Genomic DNA, 24,897 nt, shown 5'->3' with positions numbered 1-24,897 from the left:
ACACTATAATCCATCATAGATTGTCAGGTAGTTTGTGTAAAATTGTGCTTTTGAAAACCACTGCTGTATTTGTGGTAATAAAAGTCTCTTTTTGGCCACTGGAAGAAGATATGGTCAAACCAGTAATACTGGTACTGATATGCAGTATATTCTTAAGCTGTAAAGTCAGGTCTCAGTATGGGTTATGCATATTCTTGATTACTCTTTTTTTTTTTTAAGCTCCGTATTCCATTGATATTCTTGTTTAAAGTTCAATTTCTTCTTCTCGTTTTATAGTTCCAGTACAGCTGTCCTACACGCAGCAGGAATCTCACTGGTGAGGGCAAACAAAACCTTTAAAGAAATATCTGCCCACTGCGAAGAGCAGAATTAGTATTTGAATTTTCACTTCCTGAAACTTTTGAAAAATGTTCTGTACCTGTAGTAGTTACTTAACAGGTGGAGAAAAGTTGAGCCTTTTACACAGAAATACAAAGTGTGCTTGAGCCAGCCTTCCTCCCTTCTAATGGTGTTTTGCTAATCAGATTAAAGAAATTATTCCTGCATGTATTCCAGAGAACGCTTGCTGTGTTTGAGTTCTGACTTTTACTTGGGACGTAGGAATGTCAGAGTAAGGATAGAGGTAATTTTTTTTAATTGCTCCCACACCACCTCTCCTCCCCTCTATGATAGGATGTATTTCTAAAACTGATGCTGTCATTCTACTCTCAAATTGGTAGGCTTGGTGCAGTAATTATTTAATAAAATGGTATGACTGGAATGATGTAGGAGGTCAGAAAAATGATCTTTATCGTTTCCGTAGCTTTAAATTTTGTTAATTCATGACAAATTTTAGAGGCTTTTGAACCGTCAGGGAGATTTGGCCACAAGTGTCATGCTTTAGAGCGGGAGTGTAACTAGCAGCATTAAAAATAGACAAAATTAAGGAGTCCCTAAGAGGTCTTGTGGAATTTTATATTAATGAACTAGAGACATGTTTTCTGGCATGTGTGTAAATTAGATAAAGTAGTACTTAAATGCTATAAATGTTTATTTACCTGTAAAAGTGAAATGAAAGCTCTCTGAAGTGACATCAGCTTCTTAACAGAAAGGTGTTTGTGGGACTCAAATCCCGTCAGCAAAAGCTCCTTCAAGAGGTTTGGTAATGCTGTCTTGCCTCTGACAAAACATTGTGCCTGAGGGGAGAGAGGACAAATAAGCTTAATATAAATTAGTCATCTCAAGGAGTTTCTTACCCCACTTCGTGGGTATGTGCTGGTGTAAGGGCTGATACATGGTGGATGGAAATATGATAGTTTTGGGGTTTAGGTCTTCAAAACAAGATTATCATTTGACACAAGCATATATTTGCTTGTTGGTGTCCAGTGCCATAATGTAACATTTTCCTATTCTTTAGAGCACTGTGTGTCAGGTGTTTTTGTTCTGAGACAAAAGGTTGGAACAGTAAGAAGGAATGGCATTTTTATGTCAAGCTTTTTTGGGTCTTGTCTAACTTTAGAGAAAGGCAGTTTGAGCAAGGTTTGTTGTTTTTTTCCCCCCTATGAGTCAGTAGTTCCAGTTCAGGACAAGGCTGTGAACGTGACTGCTGAAGGCGACTAGTGGTTCATCCGAAATAACCTATTTTGAGCTTAGTAAACAGGCATCTCCTTAGTGATCAAAATTAGTAGATTTGATCACCACAACAGTAACCTGTTGGTTAGTGATTATATGTTGTTATAAAGAATGAAAGAAAACGTGTGTGAGGCTCCTGAGATGACGCTGAGAAAATACATAAGCTGTATGTCTCAGTCTCATTTATAGAATTTAGGTTTTCATTTTTCTCTCACCTCCTTTTCAGAACACTTTATTGAAAGTCAGCAAACTGTGGGATTACCGTAGGGTGAACTGGCAAAGACAAAGGTGATTTATAGCATCTCTTGTTGAGCAGTTTGGTCAAGGACGACAATGTCTGGGCTCACTCACATCCGATTTCTTCTGCTTGAAATAGGCTGCCTAACCAAGAAGGTCTTGAAAAATCCCTTCTTCAGTTGTGAGCGGAACAACTGTCCCGTAGGTGGGACGCGAAGTAAGCAGATTGTGCTCTTCAGAATTCGGCTTTTATTGACGACTGACTCCCACGCAAAATGCCTGTGGAAAAGGAACTGGAGCAGAAAACACAGTATCGTCACTAGTTTTTTCAGCTGCTGTTTGCCTTCCCTAGGAGGGGCCTTCTTTGCCTGCAGTAAATCTATCGAGATTAATCACTTCTGCTACATGCAAGACTCTTTAGGCTTCAGTGGAACCCATAAGGACCGTACTAATGTCACTGCAGTGCTGCTTTGTTCAGGCTCTTGCTACTAGAACAAGTTACTGGCCAGGAGGACCAAAAAAGATGCTCTGTTTGTTCATCCAGCAGAGTAAACAGTGGACAAGTCAGATAATTTATGTTGAGAGCTACCTAAAGACCTTAAGATGGGGTTTTCTTTATTTTTCTTGTACTTAAGCGTTGTGTGGACCACTTCATAGTTACGTTGCATTACTTACTGCTGTCCAGAAGTACGTCTCTCCTAAGGTATTGAGCTTTAAGGAAACATACTTTGGTACCTGGTGAATGGTTAGTGTGCTGTGCTGCTGCAAAAATATATTAAAGGACTGTAGATATAGCAGAGACTTTCATGACCCTAGACGGTAGCCATCAAACTTGGTAGAGTCTGAAAAATAGTGGGTAGAGGAGAGAGAGAGAATTTGACGAATATCTAGAAAGCTATGAAAGATGGTATTTGCCCCCGTGTTGCAAAGATAGATCCCTTTATGGTCAACCAGGTTCTCTGAAAGAGCTCCTATGTTGTATCTTTCACAAAACCAGCTTGCCTGTCTCCCCCTACTTTGCACAAAACCTTTTTTTTGGTGGTTTTTTTTTTGTGTTTGTATGTGTCTGAACGCTTTCAGCGTGGAAAAGTAAGAGGCGTGGGTAAAGGGAATTGGAGAAAGGAGTGGTCGCCAAATATGCAGTAGAAAAGGGGAGGAAAATTACAAATCAGTACAGCGAAAAGTAAAATGAGCAGAAACAGTCTTTTCTGCGTAACTCATTAACTTACAAACAGTAGGAGATGTTTTAATTTGTAGTTGTGAAGGATGCATTTATTTCGTTTTGAAATCTCCCCTGCCGCTTGGTTGTAAGTGACTGGTGTATAAGAGGAGGTGAATTCTTAGTCGTAGTTTGATTGCATTTGATGATTGCCAGGCATGAAGTTATAGCTGAAATATTTTGACTCGTTAACATGCTTTAAAAACAAAGGTTATTTCAGTGCTTTTCTCTGATTAAAAATGGCAAAAATTCCTAAATTCTGAGGGTTGTAAAGATTTTTTTTTCCTAAAGATCCCTTTTATAGGCATGAATTCTCATTGCTGTATATTTCTGCATCGTTAGTTTTGTTTAGCAAACTTTTACCAATTTAATTGGTAAAACCAAAATTCTTACGCTTTTGTACCTCACTTTGGAGTATATGTGAAGTCTAATGAATGATCTCTTGGTATGAGTGAAATATTTGTATAACTGCTTTTTATCTTTGAAGAAAGATCAGATCACATTTCTTGGTTTTTTTGTTTTTGGTTTTTTTTTCCCAGCCTCACTAACAGCACCAACACTTCCCCCAAACAATTCCCCAAGCAGTGCAGTTGAATAAACACTTAATATGCCAGGAAAGCTGCAAAGCCGTCCTTATTAAGGGAGCTTTGCCACTTTGCTTTTCAGATATATAAGTGCATGCTTCGGAAAGCTAACTTAACTGTGATTTGAATGACAAGGTCTACTTAATGTTTGTTGGCTTCTTTTCTGGAAGTGGGCAGAAAGCAACTAGAGGGTATGTAGATAAAAGAAACCGTAGTTTAGCTGCTGAAATCAAAGCTTTTTGATTTTTACAGCATCAGTGTTCATTTCTACAGTTAAGATCTGTTAGTCCTTTTCTGGTACCTTTGGGTATGTGTGGTACCCAATTCACTTTCCTGTTGGAAAACTGTTCTGTATAGACACCATAGGTGTTTCTAGCAGCAATTAAAGTTAGTCAGTACAAAGATTCTGATTTTTAGGTACAGTGGGGGACCAGGTGACGTTGTTTCTTTAGGCATATGTTTTTATTTGGAACATTTCTTTTGTGTCCCAAAGTGCTGCATGGTTGTTTACTGATGGACAGAAATAACATCTCTTACGTCATGAAGATTTTGCAGTCTTTGGGATGTGATGAAACGTGGTACAGGCGTAGCAAAGCCGAGGTGCAGAGGAGCAAGGATTAAACCAGTACATGCAAGCGCTTGCTCAGATCATCTGGGACCTATTTGATCTCCCATCTTTGGTTTGACTACCTCCCTTTCAGTGTGCCTAGAGATGTTTTGAGATATTTTGTGTGTTGCATGGAAAACAGGAATATTTTAATAGGAATAAAATCTCGTATTTGGGAATAAGCTAGGACAGAGCATTGAGACTGTGACAAAAGTAGGCTAGTGAGTTGCAAAAGCTGGTTTGCTGGGAGCAGAAAGTTGAGGATCTTAATAAGGATGGCAAAAGAAGCAGGGCTTCTGGTTTACTGCAGCTTTCCCTGCTCTAATAAAGCAGGATGAAACACATTAAACAAATATTTCCCATGAACAAACTTGAGGGCTGTGCAGCTGCTTTAGACCGCTAACTTTGGCGTGCTTTAGACCACTAACTCTGATCCTGCACATGAAAATACATCTACAAGGTGTAACTTCGGGTTTTTTTAGACTGTTCTTTATCTGTGGATGCGATACCTGTTCGTAAGTTGTGTAAGTATGTGTTGTGTATGATACTTGGTCCACAAAGCATTTGATCCTTAGGTATAAATATTACTGTAATATGAATGAGTAGACAGAACTCAAATATATTGTGTGGACAGTAAAATTCCAATATTGGAGCTGAACAATACCTCCTGTTAATATATCTTCTGTGTCTTCTGTTGCATGGAGAATTACATATATATTGCAGTAGTCTCATAACTGTGCGGGAAGTTTTATGTTAGGATTTTGTGGGATGTTTTAATGTCTCACAGGGGAAAGACGGTCTGAAACATACAGTTCTTGAATGCAAATAGGAATCAGCCAAAAACCTCAGTGCAGCAGCTTTGCTAATACTTGTGTAAGCAGCATTACATCTCATATGTTCTCGTCTTTACAGTGATATTGGCTGCTTTGCTTGAAAGGGAAACAATGTCCGTTTGTTTTAGTTCATAAAGCAGCAAACTGTAAAGGTAACCAAAGTGCTGTTATATACACAAATGAAATTTTGTTAGGTTTTCAAATGTATAATAGCATCCCTTCTTAATTTATTTTCATATGATTGTATTAAAGACCCAACCTAGAGACCAGATCTCAGATGGCATGGTAAAATCATCTGCATGACCGTCTCAAATTCTTACACTTTAAAGTACTCATTTGAAAAAAAAAAAGGTATATATCATCTATATTATTCAGGTTGTCTGCAGACTTAGCCAGACAATCGTGGCAAGGATAGTTTTGGAAGGGAGAGCTGGCTATACTGGACAGATTAGCAAAATGTCAGCGTTGGCAATTAAGTTGTGAGACCAGTAGGAGATTTAATACTTAATGGAACTATAATTACTTGTCTAAAATTATTTAAATAGAAGGCTTAGAGAGTGTGACAAGTTTTTTTCCAAGTTCAACAGTACACATACTGTACCTTGAGTTATACTTACGAGCTCAGACACAGCATGTATGTATTGCTGAATTGCTTTTAACTTGAAGAGGAAAAAATGATATTCTTGTAAACATTGTTAATAATTAATATTAAAATCTTTTAGAAGGGACAGTAGACTTGGGATTTATATCTACCCCTAGCTATTTGAGATTGGAATGAGTCCTGATGTGCAAAACAAACTCCCTTGTGTTTGCTCTGAAGTGTCTGCTTCTGCATCGTGGAGCCAAGTTCTGGGACAAAACAGATGTTGGGTTTAATAGAGCATGACAATTGTAGACCAGGCTATGATTCTTTGGGGGTGTTCCCAGCTTATTTAGAAAGAGTGAGTTGTTGTTGGCAGAGGTAATAATACCGTATTAAACTAAATGACTTGCTAATAAATTGTGTCTGTGGTTTTTTTGAGCAAATAATAAGATTAATTGCTTTTCAAGAGAAGACTGAACTTTTTTTTTATGAACCATGCATTTATTGCGTGTATTTCAAGAAAAAAATTTTTAGATTTCATTGGTAATTTACTGCTGGGGTTAGGACTGACTTTTCTGGAGTGAAAGGGGAGTTGCTATTATTTGGTGTTTCTTGCGGCTATCCTACTTCCGCATGTGAGAAAGCAGAATCTGTTTAACCTTGTGTTCAGCAGTGATGTTGGGATCCCCTGGAGCAGCCTTTCTGTGCAGCGGGGGCTGTTATGAAAGTCAGGTTTAGGGAAAATCATGGATAAGTGAGGATTAGATACTATTTAAAAAAATACTGTGTTAATTGTCTTCCAAATACTGACCAACCTTTTATGTCGTCTAAAGACTTGAACCTCTACTGTCTACAGCAGTAGTGCCTCTTAATCAAAACCAATTTGCAAATTTAAGTGGTTACATGTTTTATATGAGTGATCTTTTCAGCTAAAGGCAGCTGTTTCTAAAAGAAATGCATCTGCTATTTAATGGCATGTTTGAAAATTATTTAAGGTGGTGACTGGAATTTAATTTAGTATTATTTAATAGCATCTGTCTTGGAAATGTGTTGGAGATCACGGATAGCATGTAACCATCTAAGTTAAAGCATTGGGGTTAATCTGTTACTGTTGTTAAAATGCCAGGAAATTAAATGTTGGTTATTTTTAAAATTTTTTAATTATTTTTAGACATTTGTCCTGTAGGATATTCATGAGTGCCGAAGGAAAGACTTGTTTCCTCTGTCACCTGATGGCTGGAGTTCCTCAGAAATGTCTTACTTATTTAAAGCTGGGCCTATGGCTGTTTAGGTTTAGGAGCTGAAGGTGCTCAGGCTGTATCATAAAGTCATCGCAGAGCGCTTCAGCAAGTTTTGAGATAACATAAGCTCCTGAAGGAGTTAGCTTTGTTACACCCATTGTATGTTGTTTCTAAGTATGGTCATCTACAATAAGTATCAGTAGAACTTGCTGAGATCCTCTAAGATTTGTTGACTCACAAATTAGTAGAAGGCATAGCTCGCAAAGTCCACATACCTACTAACTAGGTCTACAAGTATTTAGAGCTCGAGCTAGCAGTTGGATTCTTTTGACAGATCTCAATGGCTTGATGTTTATTTCATTTAAAGGGGGGAAAAAAAAATCAGCTAGTGCCTTATTTTTCTGTCACTTTGAGGAAGCACTGTGGAATAAAAAAATGTTCTCTGCAGTTTGGAAGGAACCAGCCAGGTGCTACAGCACAGGGAGAGCTCACAAAGGATTCTAGCCAGCAACTTGCTGTGTTGCTCGAGAGTATGGCTTTGGCCACAGAAGTAGGCATGTTCTTGGGCTATGCGAGTTTGACAATGACTCTGAAAATAGACAATAAATATTTTGCTAAAACTTGCTTTTAAAGCACTGTTTATTTTGGAGGATTTGTTTTAATGGAATTTAATCTGCTGGGATACTGCAGGAAATCTGGAAAGTACGCAGACTCTTTTCAAGAACTAGCTTGCAACCTGTTCCCATCGCTCTCATATTGCAGGGGAAATGGGTTAAATTGGGGGGCTTTGGGGCTGCAGCAAGCTGTGAGAATAGCTTGTGAAATAGAGAATAAAGTGGAGTTAGTCGCTTTAGGAGGATGGGCTAAGGATTTAGGGCACGGTCAGAGCGCTGACACGGGAAACTCAAGAGTTATAGGTTAAGGTGGAGGAATTGGAAGGCAGGGCTCCAGCTACCTCTTGTTTATCTTCTCCCTTGGGTGTTCATCTTGGAGCAAGTGAGCTGCTCCTTACGTGAGCTGGAAAGCATGAGCAGAGGACTGGAACTTGAAGCAGACACGGACTTGAACTGTCTGTACTCCAAGAAATAAAGATTTAAATGTATGACCTTTAAGTCATTTAAAGGTGCAGGGAAGGGACTTAAGCCAAAATATGGGTCCAGGGCCAAGAGCGTTGTTGTTGGCTTTTGCAGTAGTTGGGCATGTGCAAACCAGCGGCTGCAGAGTGGATGTGTCCATGTACAAGCTGAACCTTGATTCTTCTACTTCGAAGTGATGATCCAGTATTCTCATATATTATGCAAACTGGTTTCTCTTCTACTTTATTCTGTAGCTTTAGGATTCATTGGCTTTATTTCAAAGGTAGCGTACACTGAGTCTTGGGCTTTTTTCTTTGAAGCGGCAAGGTTTGTATTCAAGTAAGATGCATTCATTCTGTTCTGTCAGTAAATATTCAACCAAAGTTCTGGAAATCCTCTTAAACTAATTACATTTTCTAATCCTTTAATGCTTCTCCACAGAATTCCCTGGCGCAAATTTCCATTTTCACTCCTAGGCCACTTTTAAATTTCTCTTCCTGCAGGTAGTCCCCATGACAAAAATGGCTTCTGCAAAATGCTATAGACAGTGTCTTCAGAGCTTGTTGCTAAATGAGGCACATGAGGTTATAGGGTTATTGTGTCTCTCTCCCCTTTGGTCAGATATAAAGGGAGGTGGTAGAAACAAAACTGCCTCATAAAAGTAGAGCTCCCTGGGTGCACGATGGCAGAGCTACAGTGATGCAGTTGTTAAAAGAGCAGATATATTGAGTAAGTGTGAAGTTTCATCTCGCTGTATTCTGTCTTCTAGAGCAGCTAATAGTGATGGTGGAGGATAGAGTACTAGAATGGAGGCAAGGAGTGTGGAGTGGTATTTTGCCAGCCTATAGTGTCCCCTACAAACAAAATTCAGAAAATAATAAACGTTTTTCTCATTTTTGTAGGATCTCAGCTTTTAAAGACCTCTGTATTACTTAATAGTATCCTATATTCTACTCTCCGTCTGTGCTGGCGTTTTGTTGTTTCTGAAATATTTGAGTACTGTGCATGCACTCTAAATCTCGAATATAAGTTCTTCAGATAGCCTCCATGATGGCTGCAAACGTTGCAGCTTTTTGTTGCATCTCTTCGTTTCTTTTTAGTAAGTTTTCCTTGGTTTGTACAGTTCTTTATTAATACTAACTGCCTCTAGAATGGTCTCTTCTGGAAGTAACTGCTTCTGCAAAGATGATGAGTCGAAGAGAATCAGTACTGGAGTCATTCTTGAAACAGATCCTATATCTTTGTTGAGACCAAGGGAAGAGTTGCTGCTGGGCAGTAGCTTACATCTTCTAATATAGCTGTCCCTGTTCTTATGTCTTATGCCAGCTCAGGAGTATTTAGGTTACACAGTGATACATTGCACAGTGCTTTTATCTTGATGGGGGTGCTTTTTTTTAAATATAAACTTTTAAAGCTATTAGTCACAGTTATTTCTTCTCAAAAGATGGAAGGTTATTGAAGCTGATGTCCTGGAAAGATGTAAGATGCTTAGGAGCATCCCTGGCACATAGTTAATAGCGTCATGGTGGCTTTTCCTTTAATTAAGTTGTTTATAAAGGTGAGAAGCGCTGACAAGCAGCGTGGAGAATTGAAATCTTCTCATTCTTCGCACAGGTCAAGTACAACACCGCTAGTAATGAAAAGAGGTTTTGGAGTGCATCTCTAACGACTTCTGCGGTGTTGCTTCAAAAAGCAGTTGTGTTTTTGATGTGTTCAATTTTTTTAGCTTTTCCTCCATTGAAGTAGTTGGCTAGAACCAGCCACATTATTTTACAAAGATCAGGAGGTTCCTGTATGGTCAGTAGTACCTTTCTCCTCACTTGATTCAGGATAACTGCGCAGCATAACAGCTATGCTTACTCTGGCAAGGTGGGGGCTTTCAAGGTGTAGATCATTGATGGCACGCAGGAATTTGCTGCGTGATAGACTCCCTTTCTTGACAGTAGGAGTCATTTTCTATCTGTGCATATTCAGTTGGAAAATATATTTTTAATAGCTTGTCAACTTGACACCCCTTTTTAAATTGTGAATTCCTTGCAGTTTTCACCACTGGTAGCAGCCTTGATATTGATACAACTGTGACCCTGTGTTCTCGCCGAGTGTAATTTATGAAAATCCAAGTGAGACGATAACTGAAGTATATAGCACAGTAACTTTTAACTTCCTTGGATGAAGATGTTATTGTCCTAAGTTTGTTGAAAGAAAACCTTTTTAATGTCTTCCTATGCACCCATTTTCTACATTTCAGTAATTGTTCAAGGTAGTGAACTAAAGCTTTACTGATAGCTAGTTTAAGGTCTGTATATTCCTTATTTGTACAAAAGACTTTAAATGTTTCTCTCTTTTTTTTTTTTTTTTTTTTTCCCTTTCCTTGAAGAAATGAAAATTTAGAAAGGGATTTGCCAAATAAAGAAGATGGGAGCAAATAGCAGCAGCATCAGTGAGCTTCCAGAAAACGAGTACTTAAAAAAATTATCAGGAGCAGAGCCCATCTCCGAGAATGACCCGTTCTGGAATCAGCTGCTGTCTTTTAGCTTTACCACTCCAACAAACAGGTAAGAGGGTGCTTGTTGAAGAACTAAACTTTGATAATATATTTATAAGAAGTGACAAGTCTGAAAGCAAATGAGTGGTTATCTTAATTTTTCCTGTTTTAGGTAGCAGAGGAATAAATGCCTATGTAAAATGGACTGTTGTTTCTAATTTTGGAAGCTCTTTTCCACCACCTCTTCCATTCCTGTGGGTTCCTTTCTTCTTCATAATAGTTGTAATTGCTGTTCATTCTCCTGATAGCTGGGAAAGATCAGAAGTAGGGTCTGTAGTGTTGGGGAGGAGCTTTTCATTTTTTCTTTGGTTGGTTTTTTTTGGTGGTTGTTCTGGGGTGCCTTTTTTTTTTTCCTTTAAGAAAACCTCTGGTGTCTCCGGAGTTGCTGAAGACTCCAACACATGATGTTTCCTCTCAACTTACAGTGAATTATACATCTTCCCTGACTTAACTGTAGGTTAGCAGTTGAGTTACTTAGTCTGTATGGCTTTTTTTCCCCTCTTCTTTTACATTTTAAAAAGAAGCTTGGCACGTTGTCTCCATAAAAACATTTTCTGAATATCTAGAATTCAAGTTTTGCATGTCTTTTCACTGTAGCAAGTGGTGTAGATATAAACAGAATTAATATTTTTGAGAGGATCCATAGCACATCTCCAGAAATACAGAACGTAAGTCCTTGTGACTTCTGTTAACCCAAGTCCATTGCTAAATTCATTGGCCTGTGTGTTGAATATCAGTGTTACAAGAACGATCTGGTATTACTTAATACTTTTTACTTAATACTTTAAGTAGTACTTAAACTGTTTTTACAGTTTATAATGTGACCTGATACTTTCCTGTCAGGTGAATGTCTTATTTGCGCCCTGTATTATTAGCAGTATTTCCTTGCAAAGGATCTAGCTTTTTCGTAAAGGGTCGTAACAGACTACATCTAAACACTTGTGTAACAGGTTTAAATAGGCCACAATGTGTTACTGCTAAAATTGGAAACGTGTTTGAGAGCTGTTCTGGCCAATTTTATTGTCATATTTCAATTTTTTTTGTTTTTGTTAGAACAGAGCTCCTGTCAAAATGAATGGTAGTCAAAGGTGGTTTTTTTTCCAGAAGGTGAAAAACGAGTGCAGATTTATGACTACCCTGAGCTCTCAAACCTTGACTATAAATTAGTGACTGAATGAAGAATGGAATACAATTTCTAGTGAGGTATAGTTTACATGTTACATGACTTACCTCTGTGCTGTGTCTTGTGCACAGTAGGTTCTGAAAGGCAAAGAGACACGTTTATTTTCGTAACACTTAGGAGCAGGTCAGGTGGATAATCTGTCTCCTACTGTGTGCCTGTGAGTAAGCGAAAGTTCAGATAACTGGGAGGGAAAATGGATAAGGGAAACAACTGGGAGGCATTTAATAGACTTTATTTTTTGTAAAGAGTGAGGAGGAGGAAGGATTTTGGCTTGGAGAGAATGGCCAGAGGTTAGCAAGAAGGTGTACAGTGTTGTGAAGGGTTGTAAAGCTTGTAAAGGGTGGTACATAATTGGCAGCGGGTGAGGGAGCAGTCGTTTTTTCTCTTAAGATCCCTGAAGATGCAAGAATTGTTTACAGCCTGCCCATGACTAACAAGATGGACAATATTCTAAGAAGTCATATAATACCACAGTGTTTGGGTTTTTTTAGGGGGAAATAGTTATATATAAAACCCCAGCAATTTCTTTCAGTTGTTCTACTGCTCCTCCCTCCCCCACCAAAGTAAAGGAGTTTTTCATAGCTTGCTTTGCACCTTTTTTGTGCCTATTTCTTGGAGTCAGCTGCAATGCAGAGTAAGTTTGCTTAAAAAACCCCCACAAAAAGACCCCCCAAAAAACCCACAACCCCCCCCCCCCCAAACCAACCAACCAAAAAAACCCCAAACAAGAAACATAATTAAAAAAACAAGCAAACAAAAAAGCTGATCCACAAGCAGGTTGAAAGTTTAATTAGCTGAACACCAGATGGTGCTCTTGCCTGGCAGCTAGAAGAGAAATATTTTTAGAGGCATCTTTTGTGCAGCTTAGTAATTGGAAGGAAACAGAAATTTCCCATTAAGTTGCATCTACCTGAGAGAACCATTTGACAAACGATGTCAGATGATGTTGGCTGCACAGCACCCTCAGCCATTGTCTAAATCAGATAACCTTGCCTGCAGGAACAGAACAATAGAGGTCAATGTTCATTTCTGAGATTGAAAGCTTGCGAAATATCAAGTCAACTCTGTTTTGTTTTAATGAGGCTTGAGTGTAGGTCATACTTTTGACAGGAGCAAGATGCTAGTTTGTGACCGTTGTGGAAAGGAGCCAGTTCTCACCTGTCAAACAGGACAGAATTTTAAAGTTTTCTTCTCTTCAAATTATACTTCTTCCAATTGTCTGTTGCAAAATCAGTGACTGTTTGCAAGTGTTATTGGGAGCCATATAAATGTTGTGTGTTGTTTTCATGGAGGTAATTGGTGATACTCTAGAGTAAAAGATCTATCCTACTTCCCCAAATTTTTGCAAAGATGGGACTGATATGATCCCCAGGGAGAAGAGGGTTGTATTCTCTGGATGCTGCTTTGGACATACTTCTGTTCTGCATTCGGCAGTACTGTAGGGAAAGAGGAGGAAAAAAACATGAAAAGAGAAGGTAGTAGGAAAATGCGTGGTCATAGGAAAAGCAAGCAAGCAACCATCAACAACAAACCCAACCAAAAACCAGTGACATGTGGGAGGTGGTGGGGCGGGGGTAGATTGCCTTCTTTCAGCGACAGATGCCTGACATTCACCTCGGTCTCACGAAACCTTGCCCATAGCAAAGAACCAGTGTCTGCAAGGAATACAAAGGGTACTTTTGATACATTTAAGGGAGATTTGAATCAGCGTGTATAAGTAAAGTATGTGGGGTTTTTAACACTTCTCCGTGTATGCTTTCTCTCTAGTGAGGAATATGTGAATAGTGCTTTGCTTCACAGAAGCTGTTCCGAATTAGTCCAGGTACGGCTGATCACAGCTGCCAAAGGAAGATCTTTCAGGCTGCCAGAGTTGGATCTTCTGAGGAACAATAGTCTTTTAATCCCCAAAATCAGAAGCCCGGGGCCTTAGCTTGAGAGTTGGTGAATTACTGGCTTTCTACTCTGAGAAAGATGAAGGCATGATGCCATATCTGATTTTTTTAATGGCACTGCTTTCTTTGCTCTTCTCTCTGTCTTCATTTTCTTATGCTTTGCTTTTCTCAGCACTTTGTACTCTTTTCTTTCTTTGTCATTGTTTTGCTTTTCTCCCATTCCCCTTTCAGTTTGGTTGATCTCTTCCTCCATTCATCCGTTTCTCATCTTCCTGGTTCTTTCTCTTTTCCTTTCTCTCCCCACCCCTACCTGATTGTATACGTCAATCTCTCTTTGTGTTGTTCTGTGTATAGTTCTTTAGCATTGCTCGTTTACTCAGCCATGTCTTCTTTACTGGGTTTATTTTTTCAGTCCAGTTAACTTTTTCATCTGTTTCTGTGAAGAACACAAGGTAGTTTGCAGGGGGAATAAAGTTTGCCAAATACCAACACTACTGACTGCGAAGCTGCTGTGTCTCTGTCAGCAGTACTGATGCAAGATACTCTTGCCCTTTCAATATCCCTTCCGGTGTTTATTCGGGTCTGCTGTGGGTTTAATCAGGAACTAATCTGTCTGAAAAACAACACAGCAAAAAGAAGTGTTTATTTTTTCAGCCGAGTTAATTCCCTGGAGTGATTCATAGTATGGCACCACGAAACAATTCTGGCACAAGGAGGGTTTGATTTTTGGGGCACAGCAGACTGTTGGGCTAAAAGGTGGGATTGCTTAAACCTGATGTGCCATCCAAAAATGAATGTGAAAGCAAGTGGTCAAAGCAGAACTGGCTGCTGGAGTGTAATATTCTGCTTTTCTGGGGCATTTGTTCTTCCTCTCATAATGTTGATTTTCTTAATAGTTAAGCAAGTATTAAGAGAGAATATTAAGTGGGAGTAATTTTGGTCTGTGCATTCAGAAACCCTGATTATGAATCAGCCTTTAGTAATCAGAAATGAGCTGACGCTGAATCTCTGCTCACTGCCTGTGACTCCCCTGGCATGAGTGATAGTAACAGCCAGAGCCGGTCTCGGGTATCTGGCAGGTAAAGCCACTGGGGCCTTACACAATTTAGGAGTGGTAGGAGATAAGTAACATATGCATAAGTGATAGTAAAAGGAAAAGCTACCAGCAATTTAGTTTTAGGTTGCCTCATGCTTTTCACTGTAAAAGGTGTATTGTGATAGCCTCTTCTGTAAAGCAGGTCATGGATGCTAAGCAGGTAAAATCCCCTTGGGCTACAGAAGTGTCTGCTGAGAAATTTCTGGTTTCAGTCATTAGGAAGTACTTGGTGGTCTAAATTCACACTCCTGCATGTTCATTTTTTTCCTTCACGGATCCTTATTTGTTGCACAGAATGGACTCATGGGAGCTGAATTAACATCATGTAAAAGCTCTTAAATCTGCCACTCCCTACATTTCAAGTGGCTGACTTATCAATCTGAATAATGTTTGGATATTGGGAAAAAAAAAAACAAAACAGCTTTTCTGGATGACTTTTTTAGTTCTTGTTACAAGCAGGAGCTGTGAGGTTTACTTTGGAGTCTTAGCTCTCAGTTTAGGCAAACCTTTATGTTTGTCTGGCTCTCCTACAAGTTGCTACCAAGAATGCAACCTCCTCCTTAGCGGTGGTATTAGTTACAATTCTTTCCTGATGGAAAACTTAAAACAGAGTTAACTAACACAGAACTTGCTGAAAATCATGTGCTTAATATTTACTGTTCCACTTTGTTCCTTCCCCGGAGTTTTTAATGAGTGCCTGGTTCAAGAATAGTGTGCATGAGCCTTTAATGGAAAGACATAAAAATGAGCAACTTTTATGTTGCCTTAATATGGTACATTTTGAAATTGGTACAATAAATTATATGCAGCTTTTTATTCTTTGACGTCTTTCCTCCAACCAGTCCCTTAAAGTCAGCGTTCCCACAGTATGAATTTACTGAATGGGCTGATTCTTCTGTTTTGTATTTGATAGCAAGGAAAAAAGCTTTACTTAGAGGAAAAAACTGTCAGGAAAGCTGCTCCCCTTTTTCTTTTTTTTTCTCCTCCTCTTTTAGAGGGAGTAGTTGTCTGCTCTGGTTTGGGTCTTATTCTTATCATAATAAGATCAGTATAGGGTATAAGGTATAATTAAGATAGGATAGGTAATAAGGGTAGGAGTCACGGTATGCATATGTTTATAATTACAGTTTGTATGCAGAATACTTTTTCTTGCCACGTTGAGATATTTTAACAGTAGTCACTGCCACTTTGAAACCTCTTACATCGTGATGCCTATAAAATAAAAGCAGATAAAACCATGTTCTTCAAAGATGAATGCTGTCAGGAAGCAAATTTCACTGTCTTTTATTAATTACGGTTTTGCTGAAGTCTATGGGACTGATTGTTAGTAAATTTAAAGTAAGACAACTGAATTCAACCACTCTAAAATAACTCCACTGATTTCCCCCCCCCCCCCCCTTCCTTTCCCCGTCCCCCTCCCCCCCCCTTCTTTTTGGAAGTAATGGTATTTTACAATATATGCCAGAATAGCTGACCGCAGAATCCGTCTCTCTGGTAGCATGAAGCCAGAAATAAAAATCTGCAGTCAATGAAAACTATGAAATTTTTTTGAGCAATAGACTGCTTAATTTACCATTCTTCCCCACCTCTACTGAAAAGATGCTTTCTTACAGAAAACTAACTTGCTGATGAAGAAACTCCTTGTACTATGATCAGTAACTACAAATACAAAGTGATTAAATCCCAACAAAATAAAAAAACATAAGTTCAATTATGAAATGATAGAAGAGCAATTTCAGCAAGACAAAACAGAATTTGTATTGTCTAAATACTGTTGCAGTATATGTTTTACTTGGTCAATAATCATTGCCTATACATGATAGATAACTCATAATTTTCACTCTTCCTTGTGAAATAGAGGCAATTTTGGCTTGTGTTAGTATTCCTGTATGTTTGAGTGGGTGTGTGTGCATCAAATTCCCAAATGGCATTTATATGATAGTACAGATTTGAGGGACTGAACTTTTGTATCAGGAAAAAGAGGTGACCTCTAGTATCAGAGAGGCAGTGTTTGAGCTTGCAAGTTTAAACTTAATTTTGATTTCTTCTCTCCCCTTCCTAGTTCGGAGTCCTTATTATGTGACTTAGGTGTAGTGGTTGTGCTGTCCTCTTTCCTACAGAAGGGGATTACCCTTGATTACTCTTTACTTCGACCACTGATGTGTGCTACCTGGTGTCACACAGATGCTTCCTGTGCATAGATGGGTTTGGAGTGACAGTTGGTACACAAAATATTCTTACTGCTTGCCGTGTTGAGATGTTACAAGACAATAATCACTGCCACTGTAAAACCTCTCATGTTTTGAGACCTTTAAAATAAAACAAGATAAAACCATTTTCTTTAAAGAAGTCTGTGCTGTCAGGAAGCAAATTTCACTATTATTATTAATTATAGTTTTGCTGAAGCCTATGGGCTTACCCTCTACATAAAAAAGCAAATAAAATTATTTCTTGCTTTTATAAAGACTTTGAAAATGCTGGCCACCAGATCACAGGATGAGGCAGAAATTCCTGTGAAGTCTGGAATTTTTCCCTAAAGTGTGTGGGAAGCAATCCTGCACCTCACACATTTGCTTGGATCTAAATGAGCTAGTCAAGTCTGTCTGGTTAAGTGTACTTTTCTTTGAATTCTTAATATTTCCCCCAGTGCTCACAACCTGTTTGAATCCCCAGACCGGGGATTTCTTTTGCTCATGCCTCAGAAAATTGTAGAACTGGTAAATATGATTGGGATATGTACTGCTTTCCCAAAACCAAATGGTTTAGTTCAGGTAGTGCCAGTTGAAATATATGATTACATGTACGAACTTACCTAGGATCCGTGGCCTGAAGCTGCTGTTTGTTGCCATGTGCCCGTGAGCAGCTTCCAAAGTGGTGTCTCCTCCGTGGCAGGGCTTACTGGATGTTACTGGGGTGCCTGGGTTTCTCCTAGCGATGCTCAGCAGGGCCATCAAGCAGCAGGAAGGGTTTACTTACCTTGCAGCTTGTTTATTGCTAGAAACTGATAATCTTTTTCTTGTTGAGAATGTGCTAACAGTTCTCATAGACCAGGGGATATTTTACTCCTCCATCCCTAGTGAATCTCTCTTCTGTTTTTACATGTTCTAGAAAATACTGTCTTTCAGAAGCTTCTTTTCAGTTCTGAAAAAGTGTAATTTTTCTTTTCCCAGTTCTTGGTAGATAAAATTGCAGAGTGGAAAATGTGTGGGATTTTTTTCCTTTTCTTTTCTGAAAGGTGTTTTTCTCCTGGATCCTCCCATAGGTGCTTCATTAAAATTTAATGTAATGCATTGAAGGGGATCAATTTAAATGCATTGTAGACTTTTTTTGTCCCAAATAGCGAGCTCGTAAAATATATATCTATATATGTGCATGTGTATACACATATATTCGGCAACAAGGCAGTCTGTATTCCTCGGGTGAGGGTTTTCAGAGAGAATTGGAACTTTTATTTGTGATCAGTGCAGTGAAGGAGCTTCACTCTATCAGTGCTTGCTCTTGTTGTTAGTGCTGAAAAATAGTTTGAATACTACCAGTGCTGCTCTGTGGATTAATGAAAGGACGGATGTTTTAGTGTTAGGTTTCCATTCTTATATTCATTCATTATAACCAAATGTCATCTCCGCAGGGATTATAAAGCAAAGTCAATACTGTAGCTGGTTGTAGCATTTTTTTTGTGCCACCTTATGAATCTTGGCCCTGGCATTTTCTGCCCAAGTGTTAATATAATGTATCTCCTGTCTTCACAGCACAAAAAAATAGGCAGACAGCTTTTTCCACGTCTCTCACTTTTCTTTCCTGCCCAAGTTAAGGAAAGCAAGCCACTGCTAAGCTTTGCCCCAGTTACCTGGAAATGGGCTGCTATTTTTTGTACCCCCCTCCTACTCTCTCTATGAATCCATCCTTGGGGATGTAGCAGTAGTGTTACTTCTGTTGAGTGTAAGAACACCATTTCACTGTGTGTGTGCATGTTGGGGTGGTGTTCTGCTGTAGTTCCTTCTCACTGGGTGTTTCTATTGCATGCACTGAAATTTTGCAGATGATGTTGCCTAGTCTTGAGGATGGCAAAACTCAGTTCTGTGTTCTTGTTGTATGAATAAGGGGGAGTGGGATGTAGTTAATTTTTAAGCATTAAACTTCATTTTGGTAGGAAAAAGAATGGCTCAAGTGTTAACAGCTTTGCTGAAGACCTGAAGGTCTTGCTTTCTTTGCCACTGTTTTTGATCCTGGCAACTTGTAGAAATTAGGCAACTCTGTGGAATTTGTTTGAGGACTTTGTGTGGCTTTTAATAACTTAAAGGGAAGAAAAAAAAGCCCTGTAAGTATGCTATACTTTAAAACCTAACTGCTTAGAAATTAGGGGAAAAATGAACCATAATTAAAAGCTGTATGTCTACATTTATAGTTTAAATCCTGGAGCAATTACAATAATCACTCAGTCTGTATTATAGAAGTCCCCAGCATCTTTGGATGGTGGGTGGTGGGTCACGTTGTGTTGATTACGATTATTCAGTATCTAAGAACTCTCTAGTCAGTCGGTGTCCAATATAATATTCACCCTGCCTGTCAGCTCGCAGGAAGGAATACATCCTGATGACAAGCAGCCAGCTGGACAAATTTAGAAGTTTTTTTTAAAAAAAAAAAAAAAAGTGCAAAAAGTCCTTGTTTCATATAGACCTAGAAAACTGTGGTGTCTGTAGTTGCTGGCGGGGTGTTCTAGCTTTATACCATTTGTTTTTATTTACTCTGCATGTTTTTAGCACTGAAACGAGACCACCTTTGAGACTAAGTCTAATGTTTTTAAAGTATATGTGAAAGTGTAAGTTTGTTCTTTCTGAAACTTCTGTTGCAAAGCAATTTGTAAGGGAGGAAAGAATGCTGATATTTGATATCAAAAAAAGCCAATCTGCATAATCTCAAGTTGTCTTGGGATATTCAGCTGTAGGTGAAGAGCTGTCTCTGCTGTCAGCTCACTGCACAGCAAATTAGTTTGATATACAGGAAAATTTGCAGGCATCTTAAAACTTAATTTGTTTGATGCCTCTATCTTGAAGCATCTCCTATTGAAAAGTTTTGAATTAATTCTTTTGGCTGCTGTTTCCACCAATATTCTTACCTCCTCTTCTAGTCCTCAGGAGTTTTGGGCACAGCTCAAATTCAACATCTTCCAAGAGCACAGCTCCACATGGGTTTTCAACAGTGGAGCTGGTTTAGGGGCTTCCCACACAGCACCACGGTTAATCTCAGGTTGATGCATCAGTTCTTAGGACTGTGCTGTAAACTGGATTACCATCTAAATTTAAAAACAGAAAGAAGGGGACTGTTTCCCCCACCACTGCATTTTAGAAGTTCACTGGCAGAGCTGCGGGTGGTTGCCAAGATGGGGTGGAGCAGGTGGGACAGAGAGAGTGCATGCGGTACCATGCCCTTTTTGTCTTCAGTCTCTGATGTTATATATAAATCAGGTTACTCATCAGAAAATTTAATGCTTAGGAAGCAACAGCGACTTTGGCAATCTAATTATGGCAGCATTAAGTTTTGCAATATTTTTATATGAGGAGTGCTTGAATGGAGGCCATACCACTGACTTTTATAGGCTTAGTTACTATTCAGGTTTCATTACATTGCTACTTTCCTATTTATTCTGAGGATGGTGATTTTCATACCTTTAATTACAAGGATGTAGCTGCATGAGCTCTGAAATTGTTCAGCCTGTATTACATACTATGTTATGTCTGCAAGCACTGAACTGGTTTTTTTTGACTGGCTTTTAATTTGAGGAACTTAGAAGGACTGCCATTCCTGTAGGTCAGACTGTATGTTAATTGAGTGTGTATAGAGGCTGTACAATCTTCTCCAATATCCTGAGCAGTAGGGCCTGTAGCGATAGGCCAAGGGGTAATGGTTTTAAACTAAAAGAGGGGAGATTCAGACTAGATAGAAGTGGATTCAGGCTAGAAACATGTTTTACAATGAGGGTGGTGAAACACTGGAATAGGTTGCCCTTTAGGTGTTAATATGGGGACACCTTCATATTGCTTAATGTGGCATCGGACACAATATCTGACTGTTTGTCTTTTTTTCCCATCTGTTAAGGAAAAAATATACTTCCCTTGTATGCTTCTGTTTTGTTTTCGAGGATCAGTTACTCTCTACTGGTAGGTTTGTAGTGATAGAAGTATATAAATGTGTTTTTATGTGTCTGATGCAGCTGGTGTTTACTTTCAGTGGTTGTTGGCAGGCTCTGCTTTAGTGCTTTATTGTTCTTTTCAGCTGATGGTTTTCATTGAGGCATACCAACAAGCAATTAATGAAGTTACGAGAAATTTGGTGTATCTGATGTGATTGTTGCATTAATATAATAACATTAGTTAAAGGAAAGTGGTGCTTAGCTTGGGGTTCAATGTCAGGTTGAGGACTCTTTAATTTACGCTTTTTAAAAAGACGTTATTTCATATGATAGTTCTTGTAAAAAATCAAATTCTTTCTGTAGGCTGCTGTTGTATGTGTATTTTCGGTGGCGTCAAGGTAAGCATGGCAGCATTGAAGCCACAAAGGTGGTAGTAACGCAAATGATGTAGTGACATCATTTCCCTTTGACAAACAATTCACTTCTGAATATTAGTTTCCTGTTTTATTGTCCCCGTACTTCAAATGCATGTTGTACTGCTTGAGACTAGGATGACCGAGCACTGGAATGGGTTGCCCAGAGAGGTTGTGGAGTCTTTGTCCTTGGAGATATTCAGAAGGCATCTGGACGTGGTCCTGGGCAACTGGCTCTAGGTGGCCCTTGAGCAGGGAGGTTGGACAAGATGACCTCTGGAGGTCCCTTCTCACCTCAACCACTCTGTGCTTCTGTGATATCTATGTAAACCAGCTAATGGATTGGTAAAATTAAGTGCTTCATGGAAGTATTTTACTACTGTTTTGTGATGAATTTTCACTCCAAGTACAGAAACCCAATTGCTTATGTAACCATTTTTATTTTCTTTCCCCCCTCTCCTAGTGCTGACTTAAAGCTCTTGGAAGAAGCCACAATCTCAGTCTGCAAGTCTTTAGGTGAGAAACTGTGACATCTTAACTTTTTCCATGTGCTTTGTCAGAAAAATTAAGAAACAGCATTCGTGTGCACATCCATGTCTTTAGTATACTTAACTCTACTTGTGTGTGTTCCACTAATAAGATTAAAGTAGTGTAAAGAGTGTGTTTATATATATCCCAGACTTTTAGAAACTTCCATCGTTAACTGTTTTGTAGAATTTGAAATGACTGAAAGGTTTAAAACAAATAACTCCATCCCTACTACCTCTTTTTCCCTCTGCGCTCTAAGCTGATCATTAAGGGGAAAGAATTAATCAGAGGACGAAAGGAAGGGATGATGTAAATGTCATCAACGATGTTGCAAGAAGGTAAAAGCTAGTTGTGAAAACCTGCCCAGTTTTGTGACAGGAGACTATTGTGCTGTAGACAAGTCTTGGAAAGGAAGCAGTATGAGCTCCACACTTTGGATATTTTAAATCTAGGATAAAAAGTATGTTTAGAAAACAATTATGGAGTAGTAAAGCATGTACCGGAGAATCTTAAAAGAAGAACAACAGCTGTACAGAAAAACGGACATACTGTGCTTTATGTAGAAATATAAGACATTGAAATTTGGTTTCATTCTGTATATTGTTTGAACTAAACGGTGTCAACTTACGCATGCTATATAATCATATCTTATTTTTCCTCATCTAGCTGAGAAGAATCCTCGAACAGGAAACCTTGGGTCGTTGATTAAAGTCTTTCTTTCTAGAACCAAAGAGTTAAAAATTTCAGCAGAATGTCAGAAGTAAGTACCTGGAGAAAGGCTGTGTGTGCCATTTCACTTTTTAAATGTTCCTTTTGCTGCTAGCTCTTCAGTTTTTTACTTTGCTAGTTAACATACTCACGGACCAAAACTTAGAATTCTCTTAAATTGTTGTTTGAAACAGAACAAGTATCTAGTATGTTTCCAAACACAGAAGATTAAGTGTAATAGGTAAATAGATTGCTGGGGAAAAAGACATGTTTGTGTTCATCCTGTGTATTACATAAACACATTTGTGTACAAATGGTGTAACTTCTGGTTACTATGGGTTTAGAGCTGTTTAAAAATCACCTGACCTTTTAGGCTAAATCTTAATGTATGAACCAGTATTTTATCTTGGAAATATTTTAAATTGGATTGGATGTGAACACAAATTTCTCTATAAAGGCATTGCTTTCAAATCATATCATGCAACTGCTGTTGGTTTTGCTTGCCCCTTTCAGCAGTAGGAAGGCACTCCAAGAGGTTACGTGTGCAGCACTGTAGTTTTTTTGCAGGAAGCTTTCTGTAATTTTTCCCCCGCACCCATAGACAAATGTCCAACTCTCATCAGGTCTGGGGCTTCAAAAAGGAAGACTTTCTTTTTAATGCCCCCTTGCTCGCAGGACTGCCCTCAACCTTTTTGCTTATATCTGAAGAAAGAAGTTATTCCTGCCTGGATAGCTCCTGCTGCTTTAATCCAAAAATACCTTGAAAATATAGCTTCAAGCAAGAGCTTGACTATACGCTGTTGTATGGGCTTCCCAGCAGTTGCTTATTGGGACTCAATAAAAACATAATGAAGCTATATTCCCCTTGCATTCAGAAAGCTTGGGAAATACCTGTGTGTGTTGCATAGAAAAATCTTGCTTTATTGTGCTCCTGAAGTCCCTAAATGCCTACGGTCATCTGAGGGCTGTTTGCCTGGGAAAAGTGCTAAGGTTCAGGGAGCCAGAGCAGCTTTCACACTGAAGCTGTTGGAAATTTTCAGATGTCTGGGTGGCTTGCGTCCATAGTATTGAGAAAACTTAAGAAATATGCTGAACCATTGGGTGAGCTCTTCGAAGAGTGGTACTTCTGGCAACTGTGGTGTTTTTAACAGTACAAACTTAGTTAGGAATAAGATTGTGTTCTCTTGGGGGAAGAAAAAAAATACTACTTTTAAATACACTTCCAATTTGTTTGCTGTAGAATCAACTGAAGACTCCCTGCTTAAGCACTTTGGCTTTTCCTTGCTTTAACTGTAGGAACCCCTTTGTCTACTCTAGCATATATTTTCTTGTGGTTTTTGATGCATGTTCGCAGGTTAAGCGTTACTGATTCTTGTTTGTTTCTGCTTCTTTTCTAGTCACCTCTTTATTTGGCAGGCTCACAATGCACTCTTTATTATTTGCTGTTTGCTGAAAGTATTCATCAGTCAAATGTCAGAAGAGGAGCTGCAACTTCATTTTACTTATGAAGACAAAGCACCAGGCTCATATGGTAGGTACACACTAGCCATAGTGAAACATATATCCCACAAGAAACGAAAAAGTTCTGATGTTTGTAGACGTGGTGCTTAGGGATATGGTTTAGTGGTGGACTTGGTAGTGTTAGATTAATGGTTGGACTCGATGGGTCTTTTCCAATCGAAATAATTCTATGATTCTGTGTTTTGTTTAGACTAAGAATCCCAAACTCTGCTTTAAAACTAGAAATGATGTACCAATGAGGTAACATACAAGATGTTTACTGTTCAGGACAACCTGTGAGATTGAAAGTATGTAGCCAGTAGTAAAACTGACTGACTTCTTTTGGTGTCTGAAGTAATTTGGTGTAAACCATCTTCCTTTGTATCATACATGTGAAAGAGAACGCCTTCAAAATGTGGTGACAGCTTTTAATAACGTATTGACTCTCGTCTTCTGCTAGAATTAAATGTTTGTTAACAAGCTGTTGGCATGTTACAGGTTCTTGTAGCAAAATAGACCTCTTTGAGGGCAGAGTTTAAGTTGTTTGGTTTAATTTTTTCTTTAAAGATTTGTCTTAAATGTAACATGGTCATTTATTTAGAAACTTAATGTGGCATTTTTTTAAACAGTTGTTCAGAAGTGATGCTGTAGACCTACCTTAGCTTTAGTCATTTTCATACAGTTTGAAAGGTGGTAACGATCCTCTTCAGAAGAACAGAATAGAATTGGGGTGAAGCTGACCACATACTACTGTAGGAATGGTGATGTTGCGATTATTTAGTGTTTCTTTCCACATATGTTTCATAAACCAGCAGCAGCCAGGGAGTGGAAGGAATGCAATGTTTAGGAATCCAGTGAGGGAAGATAACAGTACTGTGGTTAGAACTGATACATTGAAAAGGCAACTGCTA

The 24,897-nt window shown here is 38.8% G+C and overlaps 1 protein-coding gene across 2 annotated transcripts in view; it reads left to right on the top strand.

The window, feature by feature from the left end:
* The window catches only part of DYM (dymeclin), a 221,218-nt gene that overhangs the window by 2,340 nt on the left and 193,981 nt on the right, over positions 1 to 24,897 (top strand). For both annotated transcript variants that reach the window (XM_050912965.1, XM_050912964.1), the window contains exons 2-5: positions 10,369 to 10,546; positions 21,714 to 21,766; positions 22,445 to 22,538; positions 23,884 to 24,017. In XM_050912965.1, coding sequence (XP_050768922.1) covers positions 10,407 to 10,546; positions 21,714 to 21,766; positions 22,445 to 22,538; positions 23,884 to 24,017 — 421 coding nt within the window. In that variant the 5' untranslated portion in view covers positions 10,369 to 10,406. The remainder of the gene's footprint in view (positions 1 to 10,368; positions 10,547 to 21,713; positions 21,767 to 22,444; positions 22,539 to 23,883; positions 24,018 to 24,897) is intronic.

This window comes from Gymnogyps californianus, chromosome Z (genome assembly GCF_018139145.2).
Source record: "Gymnogyps californianus isolate 813 chromosome Z, ASM1813914v2, whole genome shotgun sequence".
Classification (NCBI taxonomy): domain Eukaryota; kingdom Metazoa; phylum Chordata; class Aves; order Accipitriformes; family Cathartidae; genus Gymnogyps; species Gymnogyps californianus.
Note: the sequence above shows the minus strand (reverse complement) of the source record. Positions and strands in the feature narration are given on the sequence as shown.